Source organism: Oryzias latipes, chromosome 5 (assembly GCF_053564925.1).
Source record: "Oryzias latipes strain Hd-rR chromosome 5, Olatipes_Hd-rR_3.1".
Classification (NCBI taxonomy): Eukaryota; Metazoa; Chordata; class Actinopteri; order Beloniformes; family Adrianichthyidae; genus Oryzias; species Oryzias latipes.
Window position 1 is genome coordinate 20900142 of NC_136241.1, and position 18032 is coordinate 20918173.

Below are 18032 nucleotides of genomic sequence, written 5' to 3' on the forward strand. Positions count from 1 at the left end.
GCCCAGTAAGATCCTACACTGACAAAAACAGAGAACAGATTTATCTTACATGCAGAAGCTGCACTCATCCCCTTTTGTTTTTGTGCTGGTTTCATGACAGAAAATATAAAATCTGCAGAGGCCTTAAGGGATGGAGAGATGTTTTTCATTAAAAAAGCACTCATGACATCAATAATAATAGTGTATTACCATGACACACATGCTCACATGGACTCATGGAGAACCTTGCCAACCTGTTACCGGTTCTAACTCCCCCGATTATGTAACCAAACAAGGCAGACAGACAGACTGATCAGAGATTGGAGGGTTTAAAGAAGAACAGTAAGGAAGAAAGCAGAGGTAAAAACTGACTTTAATGAAGTTCATGAAGACATTTACATGCAGATAAACGTAACTTCTGTATTTGTAAAGAGATTTATTGTAAACATTTATTTTACTGTATTTTATCCTGATTACTCTAAAATTAGCATTCAACTACTGATTTGAGCAAACTTAATAAAAGGGATGAATATAGAAGCACTTTATTTGTATCACAACTTTCTTAAGAAACCAATGCTTTGAGTGCTTTGAAATAAACTCCTTGACCAATAAAAAGTGAAAATCTTATATTTCAGCAGTGGTAATTATTCTTATCTGAGCTTTTATACACATTTGTAGTAAAAAATAATTATTGATTTCTATAAAATCTAAAAAACTAACTTACTCCCTGGGCGAGTAACCCCACCAGCCCCCCCCCCCCCCCCCCCCCCCCCCGCACACATACAAAATTTGACAACATCCTGTTGTGTTCCCTATCTTCTATTTAGCCATTTTACTCAAAAAATGCATGGATTTTCTAGACTCATATTACAGGGGGGTCAAACTCAGTCACACAGGGGCCTAAGTTAAAAACACGCTTAAGGTTTTGCCTGAAGAAGATAAACATTTACTGAACACACTAAAGCTAAACTTTTAAACCTTTTAAACTGAACTTTTTGAACATAAATATGAATAAAAACAGGAACATTAATCCAGAATAACTCAAGTTAAACCTTAAATAACTTGTAATATTTTGTTCTCCATAGAAATATATTCTGTCAAAATTATACAAATATGAACATGCTGCAGGACAAAACAAAGAAAGCCTGGAAATATTAATAAGAAATTACATATCAAATAATTCCATTTTTATGCTCTTTCATCCTTCTTTAGAGCATTTTTTTTAGAGCTGGACTCCTGCTTCATTTTTAGCAATAATTTCTTAATGTGTGACGTCCTGTGTGTGTCTTTGTGAAACATATCAGAGGGATTAGATCTAAAAAATAAAACTTATTGTGATTAATATGTTTAGGTCTTATAAAACATTAAAGACTAAATCTTAGAACTCATCAGTGGGATTACTCCAAAAATATTTGGCATTTCCCTAAATTTGTGCAACACCAACAATAGAAATCCTCCAAAAAACCTCAATCCATATAAAATGGTCTGCGCTCACCCCCCCTCCCCCCCCTTCCCCTTCCCTCTCACACGCGGCTCCGTCTCTATGACGGGAGGCGCAGCTGCTGCCCAGAGTTGATTGTCAGATAGAAAAAGACTCCCCTCACACCTGTTAGTGTGATTCAGCCAGCCACCGGCGAGTTGCGCTCCCCTCTCGAGTTTTTTGACTTATGTTCCAAAGACTACCGCAAAGAGGTGTGGCCGCAAGCGTCTTGCAGCAGAGGGCGGTGGTCACGTGCGCATCGGGTCTGCTGTGTTGGAGCGAAGACTTGTGGGAAATAATCTCCATTGCCTGCTTTTGTCGAAATTGGGTTGAGCACGGATGTTTGTTCTGCCTAAATCCTTTTCATGTGCCTGTTTTACGTTGTTTCACTCTAAATTATTCTTTTTTTTTCTTTTCTTTTTTTTTTTTGCACCACAAGTGTGAAGAGGAAACAGGAGGAAGACATTATTAAGAGTCTGATGTGTTAAAATAAGAGTATTAAGTGTCGGCTGCTGAAGTAATTTCAAATTAAAACTTCAAGCTACCTCTTTGAATTTTGTATGTAGCACATTACTCATCGGACACGGCCAATGCCGCCCCCTATGAAGTGCCGCCCTGGGCGACCGCCCACATCGCCCATATCAAAAACCGCCACTGTTTATATATATTTTTTGGGAACACATTAAGATAGGATCAGAATGCATAGGTGTAGAGTTTTAGAAGAAGAGTGTGACGATCTGCTGCCCAAAAAAATTCCTATTCCTATTAGCAGTTGAGGAGCTGGCAACATGCCACCAAAGCACTCTGATCTGTTTCTATTAAATGTATACATACAGTAAAATATATTTAAGTGTGAGGCCAACAGCCAAGGCTGTGGCTTCAGAACGCAAATAGATTGTTTATGATGTTAATGTTTTTTTTGAGCTGCAAATTGTGGTTGTCCTTTTTTTTTTTACAAAATAGTCTTCTATATATTTTACTGAAACGGTTCTTTTAAAGGACTTTAGTCTTACTTCTGTTTATGTTTCCTGCAGTCCTTGTCTGATTTCTATTCCTTTGTCTGTCTTAGTCTAAACTACAGCGGTATGTGTCTGGCCTCTGATGCTCAGTTCAGTGACTTCCTGGATGGGATGGGACCGGCCCAGTTTGTTGGGCGACAGACGCTAGCGACAACATCCATGGGTAAGAAGGCAAAACCATTTCCATCAGTCATTTCTAACTCCTTCTACCAGCAAGTCATTAGAATTTAGATCTTTTTAACTCACACATGACACACACACAACTGGCTGTTTTACAGCATTTAGAACAGAGGCTGCATGGTATATCTGGGGGCAAGCATAAAAGTCACATCAACAAACTTGTGACTTTGCTTGACATGTCGTCTCCTTCTACTTCAAGGCCTCCAAATCAGCATTAACAAAAAATGATTAGAGTGAAGACCTGTAAAGTCACCTTCAAGTGTTCCCTTGTTTATTGCCGGAGTAACGTTCTATCCTTGAAGCAGGATCAAAGTGTCACGGTCTCGGGTGTTATGGTGTTGGTTTTTGCAGGCTGCTCTACTCCTGACTGGGGCAGCTGTTTTTATTTGGTTAATTATGTCACAGGTATAGGGAACCCTATCACTGGTGCTGGATGTTCTGTTGCTTTCCTGTGTCATGCTTCAAGCTTCAATGATAAAAGTATCTTGTGGAAACTTACATTCCTGCATTTGGGTCCTTGGTATTTGCCGTCCTAAACTGATGTTTCAAGGCTTTACGACCCCTCACTACACACTTTGTAAACTTTTCTCTGAAAAACATGTACATTTTCACACTTTCTCTCTTGTTTAAACTCTCAAAGTTAACATCTTTGTAAAACAATACAAACAAAGATCTGCCACATAAAATGACATGGCGGGCCACATTGGGTTTGTTACATGTGTTCTAAAGTCTCACATCTTTAATCACAAAGAAATTATCACATCCTAAAATTGTTAAAATGCTTTGTTCTAAAAAATATTAATATATCACTTAAAAACACCTATTGATGACAGAGGGTATCTCTACATACCCGCTAATATAAAAAAAGCCAAATAAAAAACAACATACATTTTTTTTTACTCCTGATAGTGATTTGAGGTACCGGTATATAAAAAAGATAAAAAAATGAATAAACTTCCAAGTCTCAAGTTTCTGCCTCTGGCTCTAAAGGGAAACTCAAGTCTAAGTCCAAAGTATGAGTGTCTGGTTCGTGCACACTGCAAAGGACAAGAGTCTAAGAAGCAGCTTTATGGTAAATCTAAGATCACAACAGATATTAATTTGTAAATTACTGGTACACATTTGTCAATATATTTTTTTAGTCTTGCCCCCTCCGCTAGCTTTAGATAGTTAACAGTGGTCAGATTTTCCCCCAGAAAATAATTGTTCTGATCTATTATAGTCTTGCATGACTGTGTTGATATGAATTAACTCTGTTTCATAAGGTTTTATGGCATTTGTATTGGAATGTCAGGTAAAAAATATTCTGCAATATTCTGAACTTGACAGCAAAAAAGCTCCTTTGGCTACAAAATGGTAATTTTTGTTGGCCTTAAAGGTTCATCTATAGTCTCTGCTGTGTCTCAACTTTTATTTATTTTTTGGTTCATTCATGTTCAGACTGTACAAACTGCGTTGAATGTTTGCAGATTTTTCGGGAGAGCAGCGATCTTTCATAAGTGGGTCAGTTTCCTCGCTGGCAGCAGACTGTGTCCTTGGCCCAACAACAGTTACACTCATTGGAGCAGCTCCACTCCAAACCTTCTGTCCCCCGCAATATTATATAATGCCACAGAACTTGTCTGTCGTCTGTGCTCAGTCAATGTTACACTTGTTTATTTCTTGCCGCTGAGCCATTTCATTCAAATGCCAAGTTTTATTTATCTATTACAATCAGTGGAGCTGACTGACAGTTACACAAACTAAAACTGACTTTAAAAGCAACGTTGCTGTACTTTCCGCACTATAAGGCCCACCGGGTTATGAGCCTTACCATCAAAGAATGGTCTATTTTTGAACTCAAGCCATATATGAGGCACACCAAAGGCATAAAGAGACAAAAAAGTCAGAGATAAGTCCATTAGTCATTCAGACTTTATTGACTGTGTTCACAGTAACTCTAGAACTACTTTGTTCCATGCTACATTTGAGCTGCATTAGAAGCGTTAGCATTTTCACAATACCTGTAACTCGTTTGTAACTCGTAAATACAACAGACAGATTTACTGACAGAGTGTCATGCACCTCTCAAAACCGCTTCAACATCAGTAAACACAACCAGGATTAATCCATATATAAAACGCTCTGGATTATAAGGCGCATTAATGTTTTTTGAAACAAATTTTTAAGGCTTTTAAGTGTGCCTTATATTGAAAATACAGTAGGCCTAATTTATGGGGAATTTTTCTACAACAATAATAATAATATACCTGTTTACAAGAAGAAAACAGTTATATTTTTGTATGTATTATTATCTAATATATTCTAAATTTTTTTTAGATTTTATTGTTTAATTTGGTTAACTATTATAACTAGGCCATATTTAAAAAAAGGTTATTTGAAAGCATAAAGTAATTATACCGAAGGTTTTTTGGTTTTAATATCTTGCACTGAGCATGAAGTTGGTTGACTGTAAACAAGAAAACTGCTCTTAAAAGGAAAAATACTGGAGAGAGGGGATTCTCTGGTCTGACAGGCAAAAAGACAGGCAAACACAGACGCAACAACACTGGAACTTCTGGTATACGATATGATAAACTAATAGGAACTGTGGTATTGGCATAATGGGTAATGGCTGATTAATAGATTGTAGTTCTGTCTGTCCTCAGGAAAAGACTAAGCTGCTCTCCTCCTGTGTGGAATGCAGAAATTAAATTTATCCTTAAATTTAGCCACAGTACTTTCTGAAATATGCCAAACTAAATCCAAAGGTTGTAAAAAGAAAGGATGAGATAAATCAGAGTCATGATGAAACGCAAACAAAGTAAGTAACAAACCAAGCGCATGCACAACTGTGTGATTAGGTCTGTGCACTTATTGAGAAGAGCAAGTTGTGTCTTAAATGAAATGACCAGTAAGAACATGGTCACAGTGCCCTTGTGGGACACAATCAAAGCCGTCATATATAAGACTGAAAGCACTGCAGTGGTTGTATGGCTCTTAAGAGGCAGCAGCGCAGCACTAGACACGAAGTCTATTCTGCGGTGCAGCAGCAGCTAAATCATTACATACATAGAGTGGAATAAGGAGAAAGAAGTTAAAATGCACTGGGCTTTTAATCCATATGATGTCATTTATAACATGTAAATAATTGTTTAAATCAACCACTCAAATGACTTTATCTGGCTTTAACACTTAATCAGCTAAATAAAAGTTAGAGAAACTTTCAGAAGCTCAGAGCAAGAGCGTAAAAATTAAAAATAGAAAATAATCCTTGGCCTAAATTGTTGTTTAATGATACTTTGAGAAGCTAGGAAACTAAAAAAATTAACTACCAAAAGATGCTTATCCTGATGGCTTAATCCATCTTCGTTGTTATCTTTCCAGGTGATGTAGAGATCGGACTCATGGAGAGAAATGGCGGACTGGAGGTGGAGGTGGTGCAAGCCAGAGGTCTCACGATGAAACCGGGTTCGAAAGCTCCTCCAGGTGATTCTGACACATCTCTGTTAAGGCTGGTCAGCTTTGTTAAAGCAATTTTTGCGGGGTTCTACAGTAAGTTCTACATTTAAAAGTGTATTTAGGACAAGTACATTAGTCCCATTGTTTGATTAGTGTCACTAGTGTGATAAAACACTGCAATGTGTGTAAGATCCCTTTTATTGTTGTTTAGGCATGTCACCTAGCAACTGTGCTTGATGCTGAATCTCAATGAGACTTCTGTGGTTTTTACTAAGTCGAATTACTTGTCAATTTAATTCATCACACCTGTTATTAGTGAGTGACTAAATAGGTATATTTTTACTTTGAAGAAATAATCTAATTCAGAAAAATGTAGTGAATTTTTTTGTGTGAAAACATAAATCAGCAAAAAAAAACCAAAAAAAACCATTGTACCCTTGATATACGGTACCTAAAAATAAGATGTTGTTAATATTCCTGTATTTAATAACAGTCAGTCTATCCATTTAAAAGTAATTGTTAAATTATCATATCTTGCATTGTGACAAATAATTGTTATAAAAATGTAACATAAAATTGGCTTGATTTATACCTGTAGCTAAAGCTGGCGTCAGTGACTCAGCCCCTCCCACAAAAAGCTCCATGAGGACAATTTATAGATTTCTACAGTATTTATTTATTTGAAAACTTACAATGTTACAATTTTTCTTTGGTTTGAAACAATTACTAGTTTAAAAAACAATCTTTAAAAAAAGGTCTGCTATTGTTGATATTATTATTTTTTTTAACTCTATAGAGCCTTCTATCAGAAACAGTTTTAGCTCAAAATGAATCCCCCTCACCTAAAACAGCTGGAATATTGGCCTAAAAGCAGAGAAAGTAACTGATTACTCATGTTGTCATTGCTGTTTTTCCAGCGGCATACATCAAGGTTTACCTCCTGGAGAATGGCGTCTGTGTGGCCAAGAAGAAGACCAAGTCAGTGCGGAAGTCTTTAGATCCTCTCTACAACCAGGTCCTGGTCTTCTCTGAAAGCCCTCAAGGGAAAGTGGTGCAGGTGAGATTCACCCCTGTTTTTTCCTTCCCCCCCAAAACAATTGGTTTACACTAAGTGCATAACACTAACACACAGTGGTGCTGTATACCCATGTCTGTGTGTCAGCCTTCTTCAGGAATGAGCAGGAGATCCATGATTGATGTGTTTAGGGCAAAGAGCACACCAGCTCTGCATTTAGAACCTCCTTTACTGTATAATTAGTCAATAAGCACCTTCCTCTCAATTATGTGCTGTCAGTGCCACTGTTCTCTGAAGTTCATCAAACTGTTTTACTTCCATGAAAAAAAGGAAAATTGCTTAGATCGGCATCACCTTTCTGTTAGTCATTTCCTGATGTAGCAGACCAGAACCTACAGTAAAATGTCAATTTTGATATTAATACCACAACCAGTCCTACTGTACCATGCAGTGCAGCAGCGTTTACTTCTTTTGTTAGCTGTGATGCTACGTTCACACCAGCCATGTGTCATGCATTCAAGAACTCCCTGAATGTGGGCACTACCCATACGCCATGACCAGATCGGAGTACCTGATTGGTCAAAGTTCAACTGGTTTAATTTTCAATGGCCGTTCAATAGATAGACATTTTTTATGTAGAGCCCAAAAACCTGGGTAGTGACAAGTAAACGCAAGAGTTCAGAACACGGAAAACCATCCACACATAATACCTACACAAATGCTTAAAGAAGCTTGAATTGATGATTTCTTAATCTTTGCCAATAATGATACAAATTTTGACTCAGGCTTTTTGACATCTTTTTGCTTTGGGGGCCTCACCCTTGCCCCTTCGTAGCTCTGCCCCTGTTTTAAAGCAATGAAGAGGGTCTTTTTTCAATGTAACCCTTGTGCTATCCTAGGCACTTTAACATTGGGAGTTGGGTCATCTAGACCCACTAGACAGTGCACTGAACCTTTTTTCTTCAATGATTTGGGAACCTCACTGGTGTCCATGGATTACAAGAAATCTTTCCACCTTTATCCACCTTTGTCATGGTAGGAATAACACCTCAATGTAAGGGTGGGGTCATCAAAGATAGCACAAGGGTTAAGGCATTGACTTCTAATGCTAGAAATGTATAAAGGTTTTGGACAAATCTTTGTTTTGTTTCTCAGAGTTTTCCTCTAATTTCCTCCACAGGTCATTGTCTGGGGAAACTACGGACGAATGGACCGCAAATGTTTCATGGGTGTAGCTCGGATTTTATTGGAGGAGCTTGACCTCACCGCAATGGTGATTGGCTGGTACAAGCTATTTCCTCCGTCCTCAATGGTGGATCCAACAATGGGGCCGCTTATTCGCCACTCATCCCAAATGTCCCTGGAGAGCACCATTGGGCCATGTTGTGACAGATCATAACATTCCTGCAGAAATGCACTGTTTTCCTGCTGCAGCTGAGAATCTGTTGCTTGAGTAAGTCTGAAGAGTTTTTTTTTTTATTCCCAGTGCATACTCTGTGGGCAGAACTCATAGGGAATCAATCTGGTGGTCATCGTGGATTAACATAAAATTCCTTGTCATTCTTTTGATTTGTTTACAGGTTTATGGAGAGCACAGTACTTTTCCAGTAAACCAACCACTCCATAAAGTCAAAGGAAAAGCTTCTTGTCTTCAGATCTCTGATGGGGGAAAAAGCTAACTTCTCTTTAATGAGGAAACTTCAAAGTAGGGCTTCGTTGCCAACATCGATCAGATTCTTCTGGGACAACAGAACAAAGCAGCCTCAGCTTCGCTTCTGCTTCTGCGCTTTTTCACAGCCTCCACTTGACTTTTGTTCCCTGGACTGCTTGTCATCTTTCTGCATTCTCATTTAGGGGCTGGACAGCTGCAGAGCTGGATTTGTCAATTCACACATCTGTAGAAAAGGGCCGGATCCACCCGAGAATCCAGATTACAGGAACATGAGGCGGTGAGGACGAAGACCGGAGACTTTCATAGACAAAACATGAGCTGGTGTGTTGTAATGTACTGAAAAATGTTGACTTCACAGGACTCAAAATCTATTTTTGCTTTCTTTTGTATCTCACCTTATGTCCATCATGATTTATGTGTCACAGGATAAAAGAAACTGAGTTGGGTAGATGTAGTTGAAAATGTACTTGGAAGATTTTAGTATCAGTACAAACTTGAATATCAAGAGCATGTCGGCTTTAAGGATCACAGACATAGCTTAATACATTGAAATATAGGAAATTTGAAGATTTGTTGCAAATCCAGCAAATGTGGCGAAAGGAAAATATCCTAACTTTGAGTTTTCTGAAACGAAAGGATTGTGAAATGACTTCTCAGATGGTGGTATGTCAGATAAGCAAATTATTTGTTTGTTCAAGTAAGGCCAGGTGTCTACCGGCCAGATCAGTGCAGACTTTTCTTTTAATTATCAAAGCCAGATAGGGTGCTAAAACGTCTGACATAAGGCGTCATCATTTTCCGCACACCTTTGGTAAGTGTAGAAAGAAGAGCTGGCCTGTTTAGGGGACTTTGTGCAACATGATGAATATGTGATAGATTGTCAGTTTCATCTCCTGATGAAAGAAGGCACCATTCTTTTCTCTATGTGGTTCTTCTTAGTCAGCTTCTTTGATAGGAGTAACACAAGAACAGTACTTTACAAACATTACAAAATATTGCCAATTGAGATCCAAAGTGGATTTAAATTTTAAAATGTTAAATTTCAAATTTGATCCTTTTTTTTGTGCTAATTTCTATGAATCAGATGCCATAAAATTATGTTTTGTTTTGCATGCAATGTATTGCATTGGGTCATAGGTTTAAAGCAAAGACACTAACTATGGATGCATGAGATCAACTTCTTTTAATCTAACAGCCTGTAATTGGACATGAAGTTCTTTTACTGCGTTGACCAGGATCCCTCCTTGCATGGGTCACATCAAGTACAGGGGTCAGTGTTGTATCTTAATTACAGTGCTGACACAGCCAGATGGTCAAAATGGAAATGAAGTGATCCCAGGAGCACGCACAGTACAGGAAACTGGCTTATTTAAAGCTGGGGAGGCTTTTTTAACCATTCTCCGGAGCCAGATTTGTAATATTCCTCCTCTCTTTCTTCAAGCTTTTGCTAATGGTCGTCTGATAACAGTTTTTACTGTGCCAATTTTTACCAGCAAGTGTCTTCTTCTTCCTCCTCTTCCATTACCTTGCGTTGTGAGGGAGGAACAGAAGCCTTTACTCACAACATCTAACAACAGAGAAGCATCCCTTTTACTCTAAATTACAGCCTGGGTTTATGGAAAGAAGAGCCACATGGTGATTAGTTGTGCAACGACCCATGAGGAACACAGGAAGGGGGCATAAAATGTCCTTATCCAAAACAAAGGAGACTTGGATTGATGTCAGGCTGCATATACAGAACATAAGATGAACTTAAAGAGAAGCATTGTTTTTATTTTGGGCACTTTGTGTCTTTAATATGTAAATATTACTATTGTGAGTGTCTTGCAGAGTGAGCCAAAGCAGACCAGTGAGGGTTTTGTTGATGGATCGATAAATTTGGCTAGGGAAAACAAGGGGTTGCTAGCTTTCATATAGCTTTAGCTGGTAGCACCTGCATGCCTGAATAAAAACAACTTTACAAGATTAAGCATGAGCCAAAAGCTTCATCGAAGGACAGGAAATTAAAATGTATCACATTTGGACACAATGTCAACCGAGGAACATATTTGTGTAGCACTTTAAATGATGTATTTATGACTTTTAGTTTAAGCTTCTTTTACATCAGAAATCCACTAAAATGGGAGAGTATGTCAAATTTGTTTTATCATATTTTATGTCAGAAGGTTCCAGAACAAAATCTATTGTTTTCTTAAAATGTTTTTGATTTCTAGCAGTGGCCTTTGGTTGGCAAAGCAGTAGCAGCACTGCTGTTCCTGCTTCCAGACAGATTCAGGTCGGTTTATACTTCACAGAGATCAGCCATCGCAACAGTCCTACCCAGAATCGTGCAGCCTAGTTCATACTAATGTAGGCTGGTTTTTGCTTACGACTGTCCGTGATAACTGCGATGAACTTCTGAGTCTCGTTTATACTTTTCAAGCAACACAATAGTGTCCAGCGTTTATTTATAATTTGAAGGACATCTTGATCATACAAGTCTGTGAATGTGCAGGGACGTGATGAGTGAGGCAGAGGAGGAACTGATGCGTTCCTCTACTTAACAGAGGCAGGCGGAAAAAAAACAAAAACTAAAAGAAAGAAAAAAGTGCATATAGTGCTGCAAGATATGAAACACTTTTTCTGGACAGAGTTTACTCCGTCATCGTGTACTCTAATTGAAATAGATTCAGGTTAAATAACGCGATTTATGATTCGAGTTGAGGTTGATGTCATCAGCAGGTGTCACATTTCCCAGCCATGGCGGGATTTCTCTTCAATGGTCTTGAGACCAATGCGACCCAAGCGATTGCAAAAGGCTTTGAAGTATAAACCGGCCTTTAGCTAGATTCTGTAATGCAATAAAACATCCAGTCTTTGTAGTATTCACACATGAGTCTAGGTATTATCACAGCAGTCTAATCTAGTAGGTTTTAAGATTTGATGACGTGTTTGTCAACTGTTTTGCCTTTGTCAATACAGTGAAGAACATTTTCATGCCTAAAATGTGTCCACTTTCTTGGTAGGTTTTTACCTACAGGAGCAAATTTCTTCTTAAGAAAATAAAAAAAAAAAAGAAAAATTTTAAATAGCATAAAAACAGTTTGGGTTCATAACATTTCTGTGCCCGAAAGTTCAAAAGTGGGTCTTAGTTCTTTCTTCCTCCATATTGGCTCAGACGGACCACACTATATTTATTCATTAAACCAATATCATCAGTGATGTTCACACTCTAAAACCTAGACATTAAAATGACTTCTTATGGATTGATAACAAATAAAAGATGCACATAAAATCCTACAGTACTCTTTGTGTTAACATAATACAAATGTCTGCCAGGTAGCAAAAAGGACTCTTTTTGAGGATAAAGGGATGCAGCAAAAAAACTTCTGTTAGTCACACAAATATGTTTGTTTCACGATTTTCCTTTTTTGTGCCAAAACATTCCAAATAAAGCGTATTTTTTTCATTCTAAGGACCAACAAAAGAAAATTAGTCATCTGAAAACATTTAAAACAAAAACTTTAATACAGGATGATGATGTATCTTCGTTCCTGTCTAATAATGCAACATGAAGGCTTTAGGCATTAAGAGTATAAAACTTTAAAGTCTCTAACTGTATCCCTGCAGAATGGTTTGGATGATATTGTGGGAATTTTATGACTCAATCTGTTAAACTGTAAATGTAATCTGATGTAACAAAAAAAGAGAGAACTTAACATATGGGTTTATTTAAAAGAATATTTTACAATATTAACAGTGAAATTGAGTGAAATTTGAAAAATTGGTCATATAATTTAGTTTTACTGTTGACCACTTTGTGACATTTTATCAGTTTATTTGAAAATGAAGAGAATTTTCATAGACGACGTGCTCAGCACCAAATCGTCATGTTTGTGTGTCTACTTACAGTGTGTACCTTGTATCATTTGTAATGTAAGTAGAGGCCTTAAAACGCCCACAACAGACATATTGCCAGGGCTATAGGGACAATGAATTGTCCCTTCAGATCTTAAAAAAAGGAGAAAAACACTAAATGTTTCACATTTTCAATATTTTTCAACTATTTATTTGTCATAATGAAAGTGACAAACCTTTGTGTTTTTAGATTTTTGGATTTCTCAACGGAATTTGGTTTGTTTTCCCCACAAAGAGCAAAATATCAGGCGCCTCTTCTTTATTTTGATACATTAGGAAATGTTCTGAAACAGCTTAGTGATAAATTTAGGATAATGATGTACTGCTTCTTTGCTGTTTCTGGATGCATTTCATGATACTTTGTGGTTTTAAATAAAATGGCAAAGAAAAATGAAAACCTTTCTTATGTCCTTTTGTACACGTTATGTTTTAACTGTAAATCTGTACAACATGTGAAGAAACACGTCTGCGCATTTTCTGATGAAAATAAGCAAAACATTTTTGAAACACAGCCAATCCCAGTCCAGCAGTGATTTAACTTTCTAAAATACACCATGTGTTAAATTTAAGTTACCTCCTTGAGCAGTCGTGTCAACCCTTTTATAACTAGAGCTCTAGTGTTTACTTTCCTTCGACTATCATAACTTTTTAATCGTTTACGCAATTGATGTCACTGTAGCGCAGTCTGAAGCGGAGAAAAGCTGCCTAGCGCTGATATGCAACACTGCACAACAGTCAAGCGGTCACGAAATCGACGTAAATCAGCGGATTATGTCACACCGTTTTCAAATACGTTTACGTTGCACGCTGGAGGAATAATCATTTATCATCATTTAGGCGTCACCAGTGTCTCCGGTGTTAAAGAGCATAACCCTTGTGCTATCTTAGATGACCCCACCCTTACTTTGTCGTGTTCTCCCTACCATGACAAAGGTGGATAAAGGTGGAAAGATTTAATGTAATCCATGGACACCAGTGAATATCACAAATCATTGAAGAAAAAAGGTTCAGAGCACTGTCTAGTGGGTCTAGATGACCTACCTCCCAATGTCAAAGTGCCTAGGATAGCACAAGGGTTAAAAAGCAGTGCTTGAAGCTGTCTTACTTCTAAAATATACACAGTAGGACTTGCAAATCAGCAAAAAGCTGGTACTCATTTAAAGGTGGTACTAAGAAAAAAAGCATTTAGAAAAATACTGGCTAGACTTCTGACTATAAATAATAATAAACAATAATAAATCACTTTTTTACTACACCACACGTTTATTAGACATATTTTCCATATTTTTTGTGATCTTACCTTTTTGTTCGCTTTCTCTCCGTCTTTACACTTGAACTCCTGTTTGCTTTCACTCTCTGACCTGGGGAAATTTAATCCGTCTTCACACTGAAGTGAACTGCACCAGAATGTATTACCTAGTGAACCAAGACTGGTAAATGGAGCCTATCTGATGACAAAGTACAAAACATCAATGCAAGCAAATGTGCTTGACAAATACTCATTCACAGCCCCACCATCCTGAGACGCCTGGGTGATTTAATCAAGCATACCTTCACCAGTAAAGCAACCTGGCTCTCATTGTCCTATTTAAATGTCTTCCAAAAATGATATCTTGCAATGTCAGGCTTTTTGAAATTGATTTGGAGCTCTTGCCCAGCCTAAAACAAAACTTAATCATACTGTCTCTGTCCATCATAAAGCTTTACTTTATATTGATTTTCTTATGCAACCAATTACATGTGTATGTCGATTTGTTAGTGGGCCATTTTAGTTAGTTAGTTAGACATTTATTTCGGTTATGCTAAACAAACAAACTTAAAACATCGACATAAGCATTGACACTGAACAATGATAACATAAACATTGAACAAAATTAACTGAAAAAGGTGCTGGGTGAAGCCAAGGCTTATTTCCCCCATCCTGATTACAAACATCACATCTACCTACAAATTGATAGAACCTTAAAAAAGTAAAAAAAGAGAAGAGGAAAAAAAACAAACACAAACACTTCTCAAAATTACCTCACAACCAGAAGAGTCTCTCAGTCCAAAAGGTAGTTTTGATACGTTTTAAATGTATACATTTTTTTAAACTGATATGGAATATGAAGTTTGCATTCTTCAGATCGTCGGATAATAAATTCCACATGTTGACCCCCTGAACAAAAATACAATTCCTTAGTGCATTTGTTCTGACCACTTTCTTTTTAAACATATTTTTACCCCGAAAATCATAATTATTAACTTTAATTTAAAGAAAACTCAGTATTTTGGCAGGTACACATTGTTTTTTTTAACTTTAAACATAAAAATTCCAGTACTAAGGTCAACTAAATCCAAAAATTGAAGTGCCTTTAATTTTGGAAATATTTGTTTTCTGGATTGATTGGATGAAGAGTGATTTACAATTTTAATTGCTTTTTTTGCAGAATAAAAATAGGCTTTGTATTTGACTTGTAACTATGCCCCCAGATTTCTAAACAATAGGTCAAATAAGTCAAATAAGGCATTATTAGGGAACAATACAGAATATACAATGTAGCTGTGTTTAAAAAATACTTGACTTTATGTAGAATGGCTAATAATTTGGACAATTTAGAGAGAACATGTGTTATGTGTGGTTTTCATGATAATGTATGATTTAAAATTACTCCAAGAAATTTTATTTCATTTACTCTTTCAAGAACAACATCCTCAATTTGTAACTCAGAAATGTTTTCCAGTTTTCTATAGCCAAATATAATGTACTTGGTTTTATTTTTATTTAAAGACAGTTTGTTTGGACCAAACCATTGTTTGATTATGGATAATTCTTTTGTTATGTCTGCAAGAAGCTGACATAACAAAAGAATTATCCATAATCAAACAATAGTTTTGCTTCAGACAAACTGGCTTTCAATAAAAATAAAACATAAAACGTTTTGTTTCCATGTTTTGCTGTATTTGTGGCCACAAATTGTTTTTTTTGTTGTTGCACTTTTCAACTATTTCTGGGCTATTTATTTATGTTTTGTACCATGTCATCAGATGGGCACTGAACCATTACTCTCAAGCAAACCTGAATTTACTTATTTTGGGTTCTGGTGGGATTTCACATTTGACAAGCAAAGCGAACTATGAGAAGCAGCAAAAAAAAAAAAAAAAAGGTGTGGACCAAATGGCGATGAAACCCGCCAGTGAGATACCAGCCTCAGACAGAATGCCTGCACGCTGTTACTTTAGAGAAGCTGTGTGATATTTTTTTCTGGGATAAAGGTCGAGGAGTGGGAGGATCAAGAGCAGATCTAACTGGCTTTTTGAAATGGTTGGTCGTGGGTCCCGAAGTAACACGTTCCCTGAGGTTGACTTGGATGAAAGATATTGTTTCCTAAATTAAAAATAATCCACTTCCTCTCTTTATACTTAAAAATTCAATTAAAAAGCACAAAATAAGACAAAAAACATCCTTAACCCATTGTGCTATCTTAGATCAAATCAAATCAAATCAAACTTTATTTATTAAGCACTTTTCATATATAAATATAACACAAAGTGCTTTACATTAAAACACAACAAAATATAAAAACAAGCATTGACGATTTAAAAATAAATAAAATAAAAATAAATAAATAAATAGGGCCCCCCTCCCCGTACCTAGCCCCCCACTCCTTTCACACCTCCCACCCCCTAAGTGATGGCAAAGGACAATGAGAAATAGGCTGAGCACAAAAACAGGATGCTGGAAACGCTAATAATTGGAACCTCCCCCTCCGTGAACAGCCGCATAGACAGCCAAATGCAGTTTCACAGGCGGGGACCGCTCCACCACAGCTAAGCGGTGATGCAGGTCCCCATCTAGAGCTGCAGTGGCTGAACAGCAGCCGACCCAGAAGGAGAGGTTCCAGCTGAGGAAGCACCGGAAATAAAATGAATAAAAATGAGAATAAACAAGTAAAAATATTGATAAAAACAATAAAACATTAAAATAAGGTAAATTAAAATAACGCTTTAAAATCAGGTTCAAGTTCATAAAACAAGATAAAATGGATAGATAAATAAATACAATAAAAAGTACATATAAATAAATAACTGAATAAATACATAAAAGTAGTAAAAAATTAGCTAAAAGCCAGGTTAAAAAGATGGGTCTTGAGCCTTTTCTTAAAAGCATTAATGTTCTCTGCGGCTCTCAGGTCCTCCGGCAGACTGTTCCATAAACGGGGACCATAGTGCTGAAATGCAGCTTCTCCATAGGTTTTAGTTTTTACAGTTGGAATGGTTAACAGACCAGTGCCAGAGGATCTCAGGCTCCGCGAGGGTTCATATCTTACTAAAATATCTGATAAATAAGAAGGCGCAAGACCGTTAACACATTTAAAAACTGTTAAAAGTATCTTAAAAGAGCACAGATGACCCCACCCTTACATTGACGTGTTCTCCCTACCATGACAAAGGTGGATAAAGGTGGAAAGATTTCATGTAATCCATGGACACCAGTGAGGTTCCCAAATCATTGAAGTAAAAGGTTCAGCGCACTGTCTAGTGGGTCTAGATGACCCAACTCCCAATGTTAAAGTGCCTAGGATAGCACAAGGGTTACGAATGTGGAAACTATCTGTTATCTTAAAGTTTCACTCTAATCATCTTTTGTTCTTTTTTAAAAGTGTTCTCAGTGGGGGTGTAGGAAAACAATCGATCAGTACCGTTGGTGTGGAGTAAGGTCACTCCTGCCTCCTGACATCTATCTGTTGACACACTCTCCCGCTAGCTTACAGCCCCTCATAATCCAACCTACCATTGCAGATGCAACAAAAAATGGCACGCAATATTGGTGCTGTCCAGATGCCTGATGCCAGTTCAGACGAGGAAATCAAAGACGTACAGTAAATGGATCTATTTGTCTTTAAGTGGATGCATCAGAATGGAGCGGAGCAGGGAGCTTATTGCTTGCTGTTGTAGCTTCTATGTCATACCTACAGACTTTTTTCCAACAGCTTTGTTTTGTCTGCTTCTCATTTACAACAATTTGAATAAAGAAATATTCAGAAATTCTATTTTAATCCTACTTCTCTTAATATATGTTCTCCATCATGAGAAAAAGGCTACAGGAACGTGTTAAAAACGCCAAAAATAATTTTTTTTATCCAAGTGGGTCTTAAACCAGTTAGAGGTTCCTTTAATTATAGCTGCATTACCCAAACCTTTCTTTTCCTCGTTTTTCTTTTTTTTTCTTCTATCACTGTCTCTTCCCCTTCCTCTGTCTGTCTCTCTGGCAGATGCTCAAACTCCCCGGTGACCAAACCGATCAGCCTGTATTAAGGTCTCTCTCTCTCTTTCTCCTTAGTCACACACACACACACACACACACAC

At 37.3% G+C, this 18032-nt stretch overlaps 1 protein-coding gene across 1 annotated transcript in view; it reads left to right on the forward strand.

Annotated features, from left to right (window-relative positions):
* Positions 1-11849, forward strand: part of rims4 (regulating synaptic membrane exocytosis 4) — a 39447-nt gene extending 27598 nt beyond the window's left edge. Inside the window, exons 3-7 of the mRNA XM_023955035.2 lie at positions 2529-2641; positions 6025-6126; positions 7017-7156; positions 8295-8567; positions 8695-11849. Coding sequence (XP_023810803.1) covers positions 2529-2641; positions 6025-6126; positions 7017-7156; positions 8295-8513 — 574 coding nt within the window. The 3' untranslated portion in view covers positions 8514-8567; positions 8695-11849. The remainder of the gene's footprint in view (positions 1-2528; positions 2642-6024; positions 6127-7016; positions 7157-8294; positions 8568-8694) is intronic.
* The last annotated feature ends 6183 nt before the right edge of the window (positions 11850-18032 follow it).